The following is a 15,963-nucleotide window of genomic DNA, read 5'->3' on the forward strand; positions in this document are numbered from 1 at the left end:
AAGAGAGAAGGGCTTGGTTAGTCTCAGAAAAGCTGTTTTGATGGTAGGATCAAAAGAGTTCTCCAGGCACAAGGCATAATGACTATGAAAATAAGAACAGACACCCTGGAAAAAAAGATTTAGTACCAGTGAATGGGAAGGTTGGGGCAGGGGTATATTGACAAGAGAGATATTTATTTTGAGGATCAAAACAAAATTAAAGTCTAAAGCACTGAGACTAGAGAAAAGTATTCCTGAAACATATATCACATTCATGTGGAGATTTTATCAGTCCTTTTTTTCCCCCCTTGCAGCAATCTAATATAATTTGCATTAACGTTATTAGCACTTATGTTACTGAAATGTAGCAAACTCCCACAGATCTGTTAATATAAGCACTTTAGGATACTGTGAAATAAGGAACTTTCAGAAGAGAACTCTCACCATTATCAAAGCTTAGTAGCGGCAAAGAAAAGAGGTTAACTACAAGACCCTCCCTATCATCAAGCACAGGGTATAAGTGATGATGATACAGTAAAATGAAATACTAACACAGCAGTCTTGTGAAATCATCAAAGGCTTATTTTCAAGTTGCTCACACCTGAAGGCACAATGTAAGTTCAGTAAACTAGATGATGAACTTTACATACAGCTGGTCAAGCTACAATTTAAGGAATCAAATGAACATTAGCCTTGGAAAACAAACTCTAGAATTTTCCTAAATCTCGAGCATACAGACTGGAGAGGTTTTGCTCGCGAGTTCAGGATCACTATTTCATGCATTTGCATGATAAAGATATGATTGAGGACGTCAATAATGAAAATACTAATTTTTCATGGAAATCTTTCAGATCAATAATAAACATGTAGAAAGAGATGGCAGAAAAACTGAAAGTTGCATATAACACTTATTATCAGATCATTTCGAAATGCTCAAAACTTGTTCCCACTGCTATACAGAACGACTCATATGGAAGTTCTTCCTATTTTAATTCTCCAAGGGGGTTTACTTATTGAGCAATCAAAGCTAGTGTGCTCCCAAGTAAGAATTTTTTTCTAAAATTCTGGATATTAGAAAATAGCAAACAGACATCAAGTAAAGGAAGATGTTGAAAAAATCAGCACTTAGGTCGAGTAGATTACCATTGTTCCAAGGCTTATTAGAATCTAAAGAGTTTATTTGACTAAAAGACTTGATTTCATCATTTGACTAATATTAAATCAACTCATCTGTTTCCCTGAGGGATGAGATAGCAAAAGGGGATAGACACAAAGGAATCATGCTATGGAATCTGTAGGCATATAGCCACCAATTGCACTGACTTTTCAGGTGCAGTGATTTTTTTCAAGCACATTGATATGTATAGAGACCCTTTTGAATTCACCAGTATAGGAAATAAAGTAAAATATAAACCAGTCCAATCTGCATTTTTCTCATGTTTTGCCATATCAGTTGGTGTTTTCCTCTGTTGAAGATCCCTGTGGTTTTTACCACTATGTACCTCAGTTACTCTTTTCTTCGGTTTATCAGTCTTACCCTTCATAATATAAAAAACATTTCAAAACTAAAAATAAGGTATTAATTGTTATACAAATGTCTGTTTTCTGATACCAGGAAAAGCTACTTCTTTTCTTATTTCACTAATTTTTAATAAGGAATTATAAATATCTGATCTTCTTACAAATAAAACACATTTCCTAAGGACATCCTAAGGTCAAATATCACTTACAGATAATAGTTTTATAAGTAATTCATTAACTTCAATTTTTCTGTAACTCCAAAATGACATATCTCGCTGAAACAAAGCCATCAGGGAAAGCTTTGCCATAAGCAAACAAAAAAACCCCCCAAAAACGACAAAAAAAAGGGCAAAAAATCCCACCAACTCTCCCAAATACATTATTATTTATTAGCTGTTTAATTCATGTCCACTCTCTCCTCTTTGAAAGAAAAAACCCCAACCCTAATAATTACTTTATGTTTGGGTTTTCCATGCCATTCATGCTACTAAACACTTCCCTTGTACCCCCGAAGGCAATTCTGTATTAGGTTAGGGAAGATAATCATAGAATGGTTTGGAAAGGAACCTCTAAAGGTCATGTAGTTGAACCCCACCTCTGGCAATGAGCAGGGACATCTTGCTCAGAGTCCCATTCAACCTGACCTTGAGTAAAAATGAAGCCAGAATTTTGCTCCAAAATGAAAATGTTTTTGAGACCTAACAGTTCCATTCAATTAATGAGACTTTTCCATGCACGCAAGAACTGTAATGCTTTTGTAGAAACAAGACTGAATTCCACCAATGACATTTCAAAGAAGTAGTGAGAAACTAGTTGTTATTTTAAAACGGTCCACAACTTTCAGTTCCACTTTTTTACTTATTCAATAATTTGCAAAGGAAAAAAGAAGCAGTAACTTGTGGCTTCTGAGTTCCGAGATGATGTTTACTGCTATGTTCCAGAGGAAATACAACTTCAAACTCTTTTGTTATAACCTCAATAATGTTGACATTATCATCTGCTCTGAGTACCACTGGAAACTGCTTTGAAATTCTCACACCTACTTCCCTTCTAAAATGCAAATTATAATTCTACTCTTTTTTATGCGTATGGGTTTCCCTAGGCATCTCTGCACTTGTCAATCTGAAGACAACAGTCAAAGACCTTACTGACCTCTGTGATACAAACAGAAATTTACCTATTCAAGTCAGAAATTATTCCCAACTAAATCACCTATTCAATTTCCAAACAAGTTATTAGCTAAGTAAGTAGAAGAAATGAAACAAAATACAGTGGGAAGTCTCTGGGGAAGAAGGAAAAATAATACTCAGTGTAGTCAAAGTACACATTAATTATTAGACTGACAAGTGAAAACAAAAATTGTAACAGAAAGATATACGTCTACCAGCTTATTATAAACTGAAAGAGTTCAAACACTAGCTTGCTTATCAAGAATGGAAACAAAATCAAATTCTATAGAGACTATAATCTCATCCTAATTCCAAGCATAAAATGCCACCTACAAGTAGAAACAATTAAGAGTCACTTTAATTTATCTGGTTTAAAATTTCTTTTTAGAAGTTTCACAGTGGAGGAGTAAAATATACCATTTACTCAGCACAGGGTCATATTAAAGAACTACATATAATTTTCCATAAAAACTCATATATAAAAAAAAAGAAATTATTTGCACAGCTATCATCAATACTTCCTCCCCCTGCAGAAATACTTTTGGTTTGTTTTGCTCTTGGGAAATGTGCTTCTTCCTTTAGGTAGTATTGTTTTTAAGGTTGTCCAATTCAGTACCTCCTAGGAGTTGCTGTAAGACCATGGATGCGTATTTTCAACAGATCATACAGGCACAAAAAGCTGATCTTATAAAAGATGCAAGCAGGGACCTCTGTACTTACAATGTCTTTCAAGTTCTTTTGCAAAAGATTTACATGCTATTTCTTCTGCAAACATTCTCATGTTTTCCTTTCCTTGTCTGAGGTCTCTGATACTCAGAAATCAGCCATCAGGCTCCAGAAATGTCATATGTTTCAAGAGCTTCTGTTCAAGTTTTATTGAGATGGCTTTAAAAAAACAACCAACCAACCAATCAACTTATCATCTTTTCCTCATTTGTGGACTTCAGAAAAATATGGTTGCTAGCCAAAACAACCCACATTGTGAGGCTCAATGCCAAGGCAGCAATAACCATCACACTGGGAACATCTAGGAATTCCTGAGGCAGCCACAGTAAAGAAGAAAGGGAATGCCTGAACTCTGAATTCTGGAATTCATTACCTCTCTTGGAAGACACCATGCAGAAGACAGACATGAGACATGGGTTCCCCTTTAAAGGTTACAATCATGCCCTGTTATCCTTCCTCTTTGTGGATATTCAGTACAACGTAGTCTGTAAACAGGACTGAATATCACTTTCTCAGCAGACCTGAATGGAGTAAAATTATTTTCCTGAGAAAAATATTTGCCATTTCCCAACTTTTGAGGATTTTAAAGACTAAAATAAAAATGCCTAAACACCTATTTCCAGATATTATGAAACTTCACAAAATTGCAGTGTTCTATTCAACTGTCAAAACAAGCAAAAGCCTACTGCAAGCCTGAACTTGACATGGGATGGGTTTGACTGGCATCAATGTAGAGCTTTCTTTCAACATAAACCTGCCTCTTCACTAAGGAACAGCCTCCAATTCAACACAAAGTGTAATACCCTGATGGTCAGACATACTTGAGATGGCAGTGATCTGCTAGAGTTCAAGTACAGGAGGAACAACTTAAGCGAAATCGGCCACAATGGCTAGACAGCAGAGTTTCTAAGAAGCATAGTAAAGCTTCTGGAGAACCCTTAACATACTTTTGTTAGACCTTTTGTACAGCTGCTCAAGTTACTTGGAAGTCAATCCCTGAATAGAAATTTCAGGAAGATACAGGTGTTTGGATTCTTACTTGGTCTTACCAGTTCCAGCTGAACCTTCCTTTAACAAAAACTGGGATCCACAACCACTTTCTCTGGGATACCAATTCTTGAAGATGAGATGGGTGGAGGAGAAGGATCTAAAATTCTAGAACAAATACAAGGGAGACCTCTGTATCAGAGAAAGTTGCTTAAGAGAGGTGACTGGTACAGCGGAAAATTAGGAAAAATTTACACCTCCTGGAAAATCATGACTGCCCTCTAAAGAAGGTTGGGGAATCAAAATGATGAATCCTATACGGAACACACAAACAATTTATCATAAAATTAAGACGGAAAGACCTAAGAAAACAATACAGACAAAAATGCAAGAGTCACAAGGAATGATGTAGCAAAGATACAAAGATACGGAAAGATACGGAACAGCCAAACAGTTAAGAAGAGTGAACAGAAAGGGTGTACACAACCCTTCCTACTAAATGGTATAGATGTAAAGTTAATCAGGGATTCAGAGGCCACCCCTACAGATGTTGTCAAAAGAAAAACATTATCCAACTAGCCGTGTATGAGTGCTGCCAAATATAATGCAAATATGGTTGGTAATAGCTTACTAACTTAAAACTACAGACTTGTTGTCATAAAATGAGAAGAAAGGAACTGTGCCAGTTTACATGTAGCTGCTATTAGATTCCCTAGACACTGCTGTAACATGAAATACAAAACGTTGGCTGCTAGGTCTAATGCTGTGATAGGTTGTGGACGCAATATATGAAACAATGATAACAGGTCCAAGTGTCATAAGAGGGGTAAAGCACATTAAAAGCAATTGCCTACTGGAAAAAGTAATCTAGAGGGACAACAAAATTATAGAATGGCTTGGGTTGGAAGGCACCTGAAAGATCATCCAGTTCCAACCCCTCTGCCATGGGTAGGGACACCTTCCTCTAGAACAGGTTGCCCAAAGCCCCACCCAAACTGGTCTTGAATGCTTCCAGGGATGGGCATCCACACCTTCCCTGGGAAACCTAAATACACCCTCTTTCAGTTTAAAGCCATTATCCCTCAACCTCTCACTATAGTAATCATAAATAAATTTCAGGGACCTCTAAAGGAGGTGTGGTTTTTGCAACCCCTACTAATCCTTAAACGTCTTTCAGAACTGCCAAATAAAGTACACTCATGCTACAAATATTTTAACACAGGACAGACGAAACAGAGTGTTTTCTTAATAGAAGATTCTCAAAGTGGAGTATGACTTTGTAGATTTATTCTTTTTCCTACTATTTCATACGTTGAAAGGTAATTAAATATGATAAAAAAAATCTATTTTTTTACTGTTCTAACTTATATTCAACTTCTGTCCAAATAAAGTTTAAATTAAACCTTTCGACTAAATCAAATCTTTTCCATGAGCTGTATAAAAATACAAGTATTTAAGAATTGGGGGTGGGGCAGAGGGAAGAACTGGGCTGTTACCTAATAAAGCTTTAATGCTCGGGAAAAAACAAAATGCACATACAAATTGCCTCTTGGACCCCCCAGTGGGACTGAGTAGGTGATTACAATGTTAAATAGTATTTTATTATATCATCCAGAGAACTAACACTTGGACTTGCTAGTCAAGTATGTTTCACTTCATCATACTGCAGACCAAATCGTGGCATTGCCATTCACAGGAGCCCCATATTGAGACATTTAGCCACATACAAGGGAAAAACAACAGGGAAAAGACTATTCAAACAAGGAAAAAAAAGTTCTATGACTAATTCATTTAAGAAATTTTTTTCAGAGGTTTTCTTCTAAACCATACAACTATAATCCTACTCCTTCATGCTACTTGAGCCAATTGAGAGGTTTGCATTTGTAATGATATCCAGCTATCTGTAACTAACTGATAGTGAAATGGCCCAATTCAAAGTCTTCATCCATTCATCCATGAAGCGCAAGTCTTTTGGGCTGCAGTCTTGCAAGGCTTGCTGTTAATCACTTTTCTGACAAATGAAACAGTCATCATGACCTGTATTGCTTTTTGCTTTCGATTTATTAAGCAGTTCACTGCTCTTTAAGTTTCTGTCTCTCTGTAACTTGTTATCTGCTTCAGTTATGCTTCATTTACAATTGCTTTTTCTCCTCCTCATTCCACCACATCATTCTTGAAACTGCCTTTTTTTTTTTTTTTTTTTTTTCAAAGCTAAGACTCAGGTAGAAAATAAACTACTGGAAATTTGGATAGATAAACATATATCAATTAAATTTCTGAACTTTTTCTAATCTACAACATATTTAGGCTTATGGTGTGAGCTTTCTAAAAAAGAAAGTAAACATACTCCTGGATGTATCTGTCCCCTCAGAAGGATATTACTGTATCCTATATTATCAGCAAGATATTGAAGCCACCATGAGCATGCTGCAAGAGTTCATCTCAGCAGGTAAAGGAGAATGACACTGATTCATTGAGACTGATTCACTTCTAAATTTTGAGAAGAGGTGTGGGAAACATTCTTCAATGTTAAGTAGTTTGGGGAAGGGGATACATTTCCATTTTATAAAGTAAACGTCATGAGACAATATAAATTAAAAAGTCATAGTTGTTTTTTGTTTCTTTGTTTTTAAAAGTTAGAATCCAATAAAAAACCAAAAAGGACTAGTGGTTATGGAAGACCAAAATTGAAAAGGAAGGCACTCTGACAGTCAAATTTTTAAGGCAAGCTTAGTATCTTCAAAAGAAATAATGAGATTCCATAAACTGCTTCTGTCAAAGCAACATCAGCTGCTTCTAGCTATAATTACATCCTTTAATCCTTAATTCAATCCTCTATCAGTTTTCCCCACTATTTTTCTTAGAACTGATACCAAGACAATCAGACTTAATTACTTAGCTTTTGTTCTTTTTAATACTGGCATGGTATTAACATCTTTCTATTCTCTATCGAGTTTTCTTGGATTATATGGTTTTATTAAAAGACTGACCAAGAATAGCTGGGGGAAAGGGTGTGTGTGTGTGAAATATCTCTGAGAACAGAGCACTGAATGAATCTTGAAATTACCAAATCTGTAACAGACAACAGCACAGAAGCAGGAATATAAAACTATAGCAAGAAGCAGAGACCTAGAAAAGACTAGTGAGACTAAACTTTCAAATTATTCTGAGAACAGTCACAAAGAAAAAAAGATAATCCAAAAATATTTGGTGCAAACGTGTTGTTTACTTTGCTGTATAAAATTCTATGAAGAAGTACAAAACTATGTGAGCAATAAAGATATAAGCCAATGACAACCACTGAAATAAGCTCCTGTTGTTACTGTACATTTTTCACACATAAAATTAAACAGATTTTGATAGAGATTTGCACACTTACAAATAAATTCTCAAGGGAATCTGAAAATTTGAAGAAACTTCAATCACAACAGAAAAACTGGGAACATCTGAACATAACAGATTCTGTACACTTTATATTGATCATCTCTTCATTTAAGTTTGCAATAGAAGATGACAAACTTCCATTAACAAAACTGTAATAACATGTTTTTTGTAGGAGCTCTGATACATTTTTTTCTTCAACAAGTTCCCTGGAGAAGGGAGCATCTTTACCAAGAACAGAGACAGACTTTTCTAAGCTTTACTAACGTAATAGTTTTCCTGACATAATAGCTATTTTCCTGTTTTCCTAACATTTAGCTTTCCTAACATAATAGCTGGAAATGTAAGGTGTCTCATAACAGTCTGATGAAAGCTGAAGCAACTGGTATTTTGATGTCGATGCCAAATCAGTAGGCTGTTCTGTTTTAACCACTGCATTAGAAATCAGTGTGACACCAAATGTAACCTCTGAATGCAATCGCAAGAATTTATGGCGTCAGATGCCTACTGTTCCCACTTTCCCCCAGCATTGCTAGCAGAGATTTCATTATTATGAATATGCATTTCAAGAGCTCACTCAAAAAAAATGCCAATTTAACACCAGATTTAATAATCTTCATTTTTCTAGCATATGACATACAAGAAACAGGCCAAGAACAAGATGTGGGACAGAAGTCAATCTGCTCCTACTGTATATGAAGTTATCAACTACTTCTTAACCAAATGAGTACATGTCATCCATCCTTGGCCATGGTACTCTCCTTAACTGCTTTCTGGTTCTGCTGGTATTAGTCCTTTATTTTAGGGGCAGTAAATGAAACAGATAACCATAATTTCTTCAAAAAGTCCAGAATCGTAACAAAAAAAGTTTGGTGATGTCTAAAGACTATGACCTTATGAAACAACATCTCTTTGCTTTTAATAAATTATTCTCAAATGCACACTAAAACCATACAGTGACACTTCTTTTGAACTTAATTCTAACAATTAAAAAGAAATATGATATCCATTTAGGTGACTCGAAACTGAATGTCAGACAATACAGAGTTAATATTTCACAATTCTTAATATTTTATTAAGAAATTCCAAAATTAAGCAAAAACATCCCCTTTTCCCAGCGTAGACTCATTTATCCATAAATCTGCACTTTATTTGACTTTCGCTAAAATTTTGACATGAGACCCTTCAAATATAAAGCTCCAATGTTTCCTCAAATCTGACAAAACGTTGAACCTGAATTCAAATGGTTTGATTTTCATGTTCCAACTAATTGCACTTTGTTTCCCTTTCTGCTCTTTCTTTTCATACATACACTTCTCTTCCCTCTAACCTTCTCACAAGCTTTCTTTTCTGATTATCCCTATGTCTATGTTCCTTCATTCCCCCCTTCAAGTAATAACATTACCTACAGCACACGAATGATGACTACAGCACTGTCTTCCTTAAGAAGCATAGCAGTATATTAAAATCAAAATAACTAAATATATTTGTAGCAGGCACACAACACGTAAATCCTTTACATGATCTTATTGCTGTCAGACTCAGTTTTTCTTCTTTTCTTCTCACCTGCTCCATTAAAGAGTGTATTATTGCTTTGCCTGAATTAAGGCAATCCAAATAGCAACATGAAGCAACATAGACTGAGTCACAAAATTAAAAACTATTAAAGGAGTACAAGACACCTATAATTGTTTCTACCTGCCTGAAGAAACACCTGATTATGCTAATTGTGGCATTTTTTTTGCAGTTTTATACATCAAGGAGGGCAGAGGTATTAACACAAAAACCGCTCTGATCATAAGATCAGGTCATAAGACTCCAGGAGCTAAGTACTCATCTTTCCCATCTCTGATCTCTTGTTAAACTCTGATTCCAGTAATGCAAAACAAATGATTTTCAAGAGGTTTCAGGAATTCACAATTACCTAGCAATTCACACACTGAAAGCCTGTTTATACAACTAGGGTCTTTGTGTGCAGGAGACAGGAATATTGGTTTCATCACTGAATTACCACACACACGGACAAGTACACTTCAGACATCAGTTACAGTTAACACCCAGCAAACCAACTGACTTTATTTTTAAACATTCACAAAGAAATAAAAAGATTCTTTCAAGAACATGTTTGCTCTAGGTGTTTTATTTAAGGTCAGTTCCCATGTGTGTGCTAGAAATAGAAAATATTTCCAACTGGTCATTTTTCTGAAGTAAATGAAGTTTTATTTTCTTGGCACTTTATGTTCCCTGATAGAAGTAACACTGAAGTTATCATTGACAAAAAATAAAGTGGATATTTTTCATTTCCTCCATGCAAGCACTAGAAAAATCAAACCACAAGTAATATTAGACTGTACAAAAATAGAACACAATTTTACTTTTGTGAAATAAAAATAATTTGCCCTATATATCACTTTTTAATTCAACAAGTTGAAACAACTTTCAAAGTAAAAATGTAGCATTAATCTTTCTATCATATCAAGGTTTGTGAGTGCTAATCTAAGCTATAAATTTATGAAATAATAATCTGAGATTCCTTCTTTTACTTCATTATCTATCTTTCTGAATACAGTCCTTAGTAGCATTCTATTCTAGTTGCCTTGAACATGCCGAGCTGTATTCACAACAATGCCGGTATGATGACTATGATACCTACAGCCTCCTGTGCAATCCCAACCAGCCAGGTCAGCTCTCAACTAATATGGCACCACTGCAATTCCTGGGAATTTTATGGAAAATATGTTAAAGAATAAAGGAAGGATACTGAGAATCCATACCATGATCTGGTCCAAAATTCAGAAAACAAGAAAATAGAAGAAAACAACTCTGAATTAAAGAACATTTGTAGTATTCACTGAGTAAGGATAGTACTATTTTTAAGTATCAGACCATAAAATTTGCCAAGTTTAGAAATATATTTTCAATTTTTAATAGCCAGGATTAGTGCATCATATGATATTTTTCCTCATCTCTTTTCCTGCCCTCTTTTTTTAAAATAAATGTTTTTAAATCTCCATGCAATAAGAGACTCCCATATGTCACGGAAACAACAGTTTTAAGGAAGTCACCATATTAAATGTGCACCCAAGGGGTACCCAACAGAGAAGATCCATGATTACACAACCTTTGGCATCTTCTACTTTCTGAATTCTTAGTAAGTGTATCACTATTTTACACAATGGGCTGAAAATAGGGGAATATGGTGCAAAGAATTTCACACTAAATAAACCAACTAATTACATCTACAAGAAATATTTTTTTTGGTGTAAAATATCTTCATTGGTGACACTTTTTGCTTGAATTTGTATTTGGTATATTGCTGAATCACGTTTTGGGAAACTTGTTGTAAAAACAGAAACTCAAATAGTGTTGCATAACTGTGGAACAAAACAAACTCTATAGTGTTTTATTTTTTAAATCGCAAAAAATTACTCCTACTTGAACAACAGAAGTAAAATGGAAGCAAATACTTGAAATTTCTGTTTCCCTACAGTTCTAGATAGCCATCATCTTTCAGCTTCTTACAGTGGTCTTCCACACACCAAAAAAACCAAAATTTTTTTCCTTTAACTAGATGGAAATAACTCTGGCATATCCTTTGCCATATTCATAATTTAATTCCTTACCATTAAACACCTTCAAAAGTTTCTCAAAAGTATTTACTTTTGCAAATTCAATTAAACTAACTGAAAGTCAATGTAGAGACATGAACTCCTCAAGGAATTTCAGCAAAAATCACCTTCATTCATTTGCACTAAGAAGATCTTTTTGGGCTTCAAGAAGATAGATTCCCATATTTCCATCAGACTGATATATCTTTAACCTACTTCATATCTCTTTTATTCTGTATTAATGTTTACTGCCACAGAAGTACGTGTTATTATCCTGTGCTTACAGCAGTACTTGAATTGCAGAGAACAAGTTAAAAATACTGAGCCATCAAGACACCAACCTTGTGGGCAGGGTGCAGCAGCCATCAGCCGTCAGCCTGACTTGGGTTTCATAGCTATCCAGGGGGCAAACAACTTGTTGAACAGGAGGACATTCAACTGTGCTGCAATCCACACTGAACACTATGGAGGAAGGGAAGAAGAAAATTTCTTTTACTTATGCTTTAGAAGCTTTTTGCAAATTACTTCCTCATAAGCAACCACTTATGCGTCATCTGCATCAGATCATCTTTTAAGTCAAAAAAATTATCCAAGTAATGCATGCTTGCTACGTAACATTACAGAAAGACTTCCTTTCTCTTTAAGATTCACTTTTTAAAATTCTTGACTCGGGAAGCAATTGAACTAATATTAGTTAATAACAAATTTATAAAAATTAGGTAATTTTAAACAATCATTACACCTGTGAATAATATTAGTTACTAGAAATACACTAGGTTACTGAAAATATATACTTCCAAAAGCTTTTACACAGTAAATAATTGTTGGGGTTTTTTTCCTAATTAAAGGCTGTTTAAATAGCAAAATACTTGGGTTATAAGAAATTAAAGAAAAAAAAAAGAGATACACTATGGATTTATGTCTGCACATATAAAGTATGTACTTTAAAGACTATTCCATTAGGTGGTTTTGTTTGGGTTTTTATATATGGTGAAAATGAAATGCAAATTATCATATCTTTCTGCATTAATGAGATAAAGAATTCCACTTAACAAGAAAGACTGACCAACAGTTTTTAGAAAGCAACAAATGTTTAGAAATCCAGAAGAAAAAAAAATAAACAGGTTGAATATATATTTAATCCTTATGAGTCATTCTCAGGAAGGCTGAAACACATCTTTATCTTATTTGGTCCCAAATCTTCCATGTTAACAAACAATATCAGCTCAGGTATTATCTATTTGCTACCCCTTATCATAATTATACTAAGAAAGCACAGAATAAAACATGGTTCCTGCTTTAAGATATGAGTTACCTTCTGATTGAGCAAGCAGGATGAACAGAATGTTATGAGACTGAAAATTATACAGTACGATATCCCTGATTAGTGACTAAACTTCACTTCAGTATTGACACTATCACCGCTGCTTACTGAAGTGCTAAAGCAGCTTGGCAATGCTACACCACACTTCTGGAAGAGTTGATAACCTTCAAAGGCCTGTTTTCTGTCTTCTGGTCCTACATTTTTCCAGCTTGACGCTCAGCAGTACTCAACAATAGTAACCAAATCGGTCATAATGAGACACCTCAGTCTCAGAATTACATGTGTTCAGCACATCTCTATTGCAGTGGTTACAGTGTGATAGTAAATAGCTCATTAACACTGAAAAGCATCCCGAATAGTCTATTAAAAAAGTACAAACTTAAGAAAAACTACAAACAAACTCTAAATCAAGAGCTTTCAAATAGATTTTTTTATTATTATTATATTGTTAGATTAATCATAAAATGGCTGCGGTAGTACAGGACCTCTTGGAGGTTCCCAAGGCAGGCCATGTAGATCTGGCTGCCCAGGACTGTGCCCAGGTGGCTTTTCAATATTCCATGGTTGGAGACTCCACTACCTCTCAGGGCAATCTGTGCCAGTGCTCAGTCACCCTCACAACAAAAAAGTGTTTCCTGGTGTTAAGAGGGAACCTCCTCTGTTTCAGTGTGTGCCCCTCACCTCTCTGGTCCTGTCACTGGGCACCACTGAAAAAAACCAAACTTGGTTCTGTCTTTACATCTCTTTCATACTTTCCTCCCAGAAGAGTGATGAAGACAGATAAGAGATGCAAAATATTTGAAAGAGGAAAAAAGGTTCCTACTTTCTTTCAGATTTAAACAGGTTTCTCAAAGTGGAAAAAGTATTGAGACAAACTCACAGATAATCTGAAAATATTGTAAGGTTTCAGAACAGTCTATAACTGAATTCTTCATTGCTTAAAAAGATATTTCCCAGATTAGCTGTGCTCCTGTCCTAAAAAAATAAGACTGCAAACATTTGCCTCTGAACTACTAGTGTCTTTTCACAGCTTCGATTCCAATAATTATCACATGTATATTTCATGAACAGGTTTATTATAAACTGTTATTATATATTTTATTATAAGCTAAACAAAATTGTCTATTCTAGAAGCTTTAAGCTTTAAATACATGGTTTGACAAATATGTGTCTTCGAGAACTCATAAACATGTTTCAACTTCCTACCAGTGAAGACACACCCGATCAACCTTTACTTACAAGTCTTCAGGAATTTTCTCCTGCACTCTATTTGTATACAGTATCATCGGAGAGTTACCAATTTTTCTAAAAGAATGTAACATAAACTCTGCCGTGGTTGCAGACCCTGACATATGTGTAATAATGTGCCACCTCCTTTACAGACTACAAAACCAAAGGTCTCTGATCGTGTACCTGCTAATACCTAGGTGAAAATAACTTTCTGTTAGAATATGTTAACACAGTATATTAAGTGTATTAAGTTTCACCATGGTTTATTATATCAGCTTTTCAACTAATAGAGTGTACAGTTTAGGGGCAAGATCTAAATAACCACCTAGGCATCTAATGATCCAGTAGCAAGTCAGTAATTACATCTCTGATGCAACACGGTGGCTCAGCATAGGGTAAGACTTCAGAAGTTAGAGGTTTCTGAGGGTTCATTTCAAGGATACACAGTCTGCTTCTACAGCAGCTAAAAAGCATCATGTAACATCCTTTGCTTTCAGTTCAGATGCATTTCAAGTGGTTCCTCAAGAATAATGTGACACAACACAACTACATGTGATAATGGTAGTTATACTTTCTGCCCAGGGAGAAGTAGGAAGGAAGCATGAAAGTATTTCTCCATGACAAGGTATTACCCTTTTTACACTCCTTGACACTTCAGAATATATTACATACAAACATAACAGATGGCATTCCTGGACTTTGAATGCAGTTGTATCACTGCCTGAATCACTTCCTTAACTGCCCTATCCCAGACATTTGCCAACACGGACCCCCACATGTGTTGAGTTTTTTTCCTCCCTCACTGACAACTTAAAAACCCTTTCTCCAGCTCCATTTGACATGCATCTGTAATTCTTGCTCATTCATCTTCTCCAGTCCTTCCCCACTCTTATCTCAAGTTCTCTCAACAACAGCTTTAACAAAGCATCCAAAAAAACAATGCATGTACTATTTCTAGGAGCAACAGAAAGTACAGAATTCCTCTTCTCTCAGCTATGCATAAAAACTTGATTTTGCTGACCCTTGTCCTTAAGTGCAAGACTGTGAAAGCTCCAGACCTGATTTTCAATGTTGAAGTTGTACCAGGGTGGAGCACAAGTTACTTCCCTGTGCGTCATTACACGCTACCTACTAAATTTTGCTGCTGATCTCGGACTTTCCATCAAGCTCTGACTGCACAAAATTCTTCAAAGAAGTAAGCTGAACAATAACATTTTCTTTACAATTGCATTTAAAATAATATTTGGTAACAGAAAAAAAAAGAGGCCATGCTGGAGATGAATAAATGAAAGCTCTGCCAGAAAGATTTCTAAAAGAAATCTATGTTCGTTGTTCCAACATAGGTTATGTCTAGCATGGCAGACATTTCCCAGTGTGGGGAAGGATGTCAGAAACTAAAATATGACACTCCCTTTTACACCATATACAACAAAAAAAGTTATAAATAAAGGTACAACAAACTTGGACAACTGCCAAAGCAAACTATTTAACTTGCTTTATTCAGAAGTGACAGTTAGAGTTCCTATCACCACTTCGGCAAAATACATTTTAAATAGATTTTAATTCAATCTTTAAATAAACAAAAATGATTTACAAAGCATCACTGTTCATAGTGGTTTAGTTTTTTAGCCAAAGAGGCACATATATTCCCAAAAATCTCATTTTAGGTTATTTTTATTTTTACCATTAACACGTTATGCAGTTCCATTTGAGATTGCTCATTCAAACTATCTTTAAGAATTCCTTTTTTAAAAAAATACATTTTAAGAACTGTAACTCCCAGCTTAAACTAAATTCAATGCACATTCACTAAAGTCACTGTTCATGAATGGACAGTTATACACAGGTTGTAAGAATAAAGGAGGTTGCTTATGGTACCAGACCAGTTATTTCACCTCTGAGTTTTGTAACTGCAGCAAAACAATGAGCAGGACATACTTATTCTCAGCACATACCACACTGTGATGAGATGCTTGGTGGAGCAACAGATAAGAACATTTAAGATATATTACTCTGGACAAGCATTTGTCCAAATTTG

General features: G+C 35.2%; 1 protein-coding gene across 4 annotated transcripts in view; it reads right to left on the reverse strand.

The window, feature by feature from the left end:
* Positions 1-15,963, reverse strand: part of CRIM1 (cysteine rich transmembrane BMP regulator 1) — a 198,322-nt gene that overhangs the window by 67,462 nt on the left and 114,897 nt on the right. For all 4 annotated transcript variants that reach the window (XM_027641448.1, XM_027641444.1, XM_027641445.1 and 1 more), the window contains one exon: positions 11,713-11,833. In XM_027641448.1, coding sequence (XP_027497249.1) covers positions 11,713-11,833 — 121 coding nt within the window. The remainder of the gene's footprint in view (positions 1-11,712; positions 11,834-15,963) is intronic.

The sequence above is a fragment of the Corapipo altera genome, unplaced genomic scaffold, assembly GCF_003945725.1.
Source record: "Corapipo altera isolate COAL_440 unplaced genomic scaffold, ASM394572v1 48b, whole genome shotgun sequence".
Taxonomy (NCBI): domain Eukaryota; kingdom Metazoa; phylum Chordata; class Aves; order Passeriformes; family Pipridae; genus Corapipo; species Corapipo altera.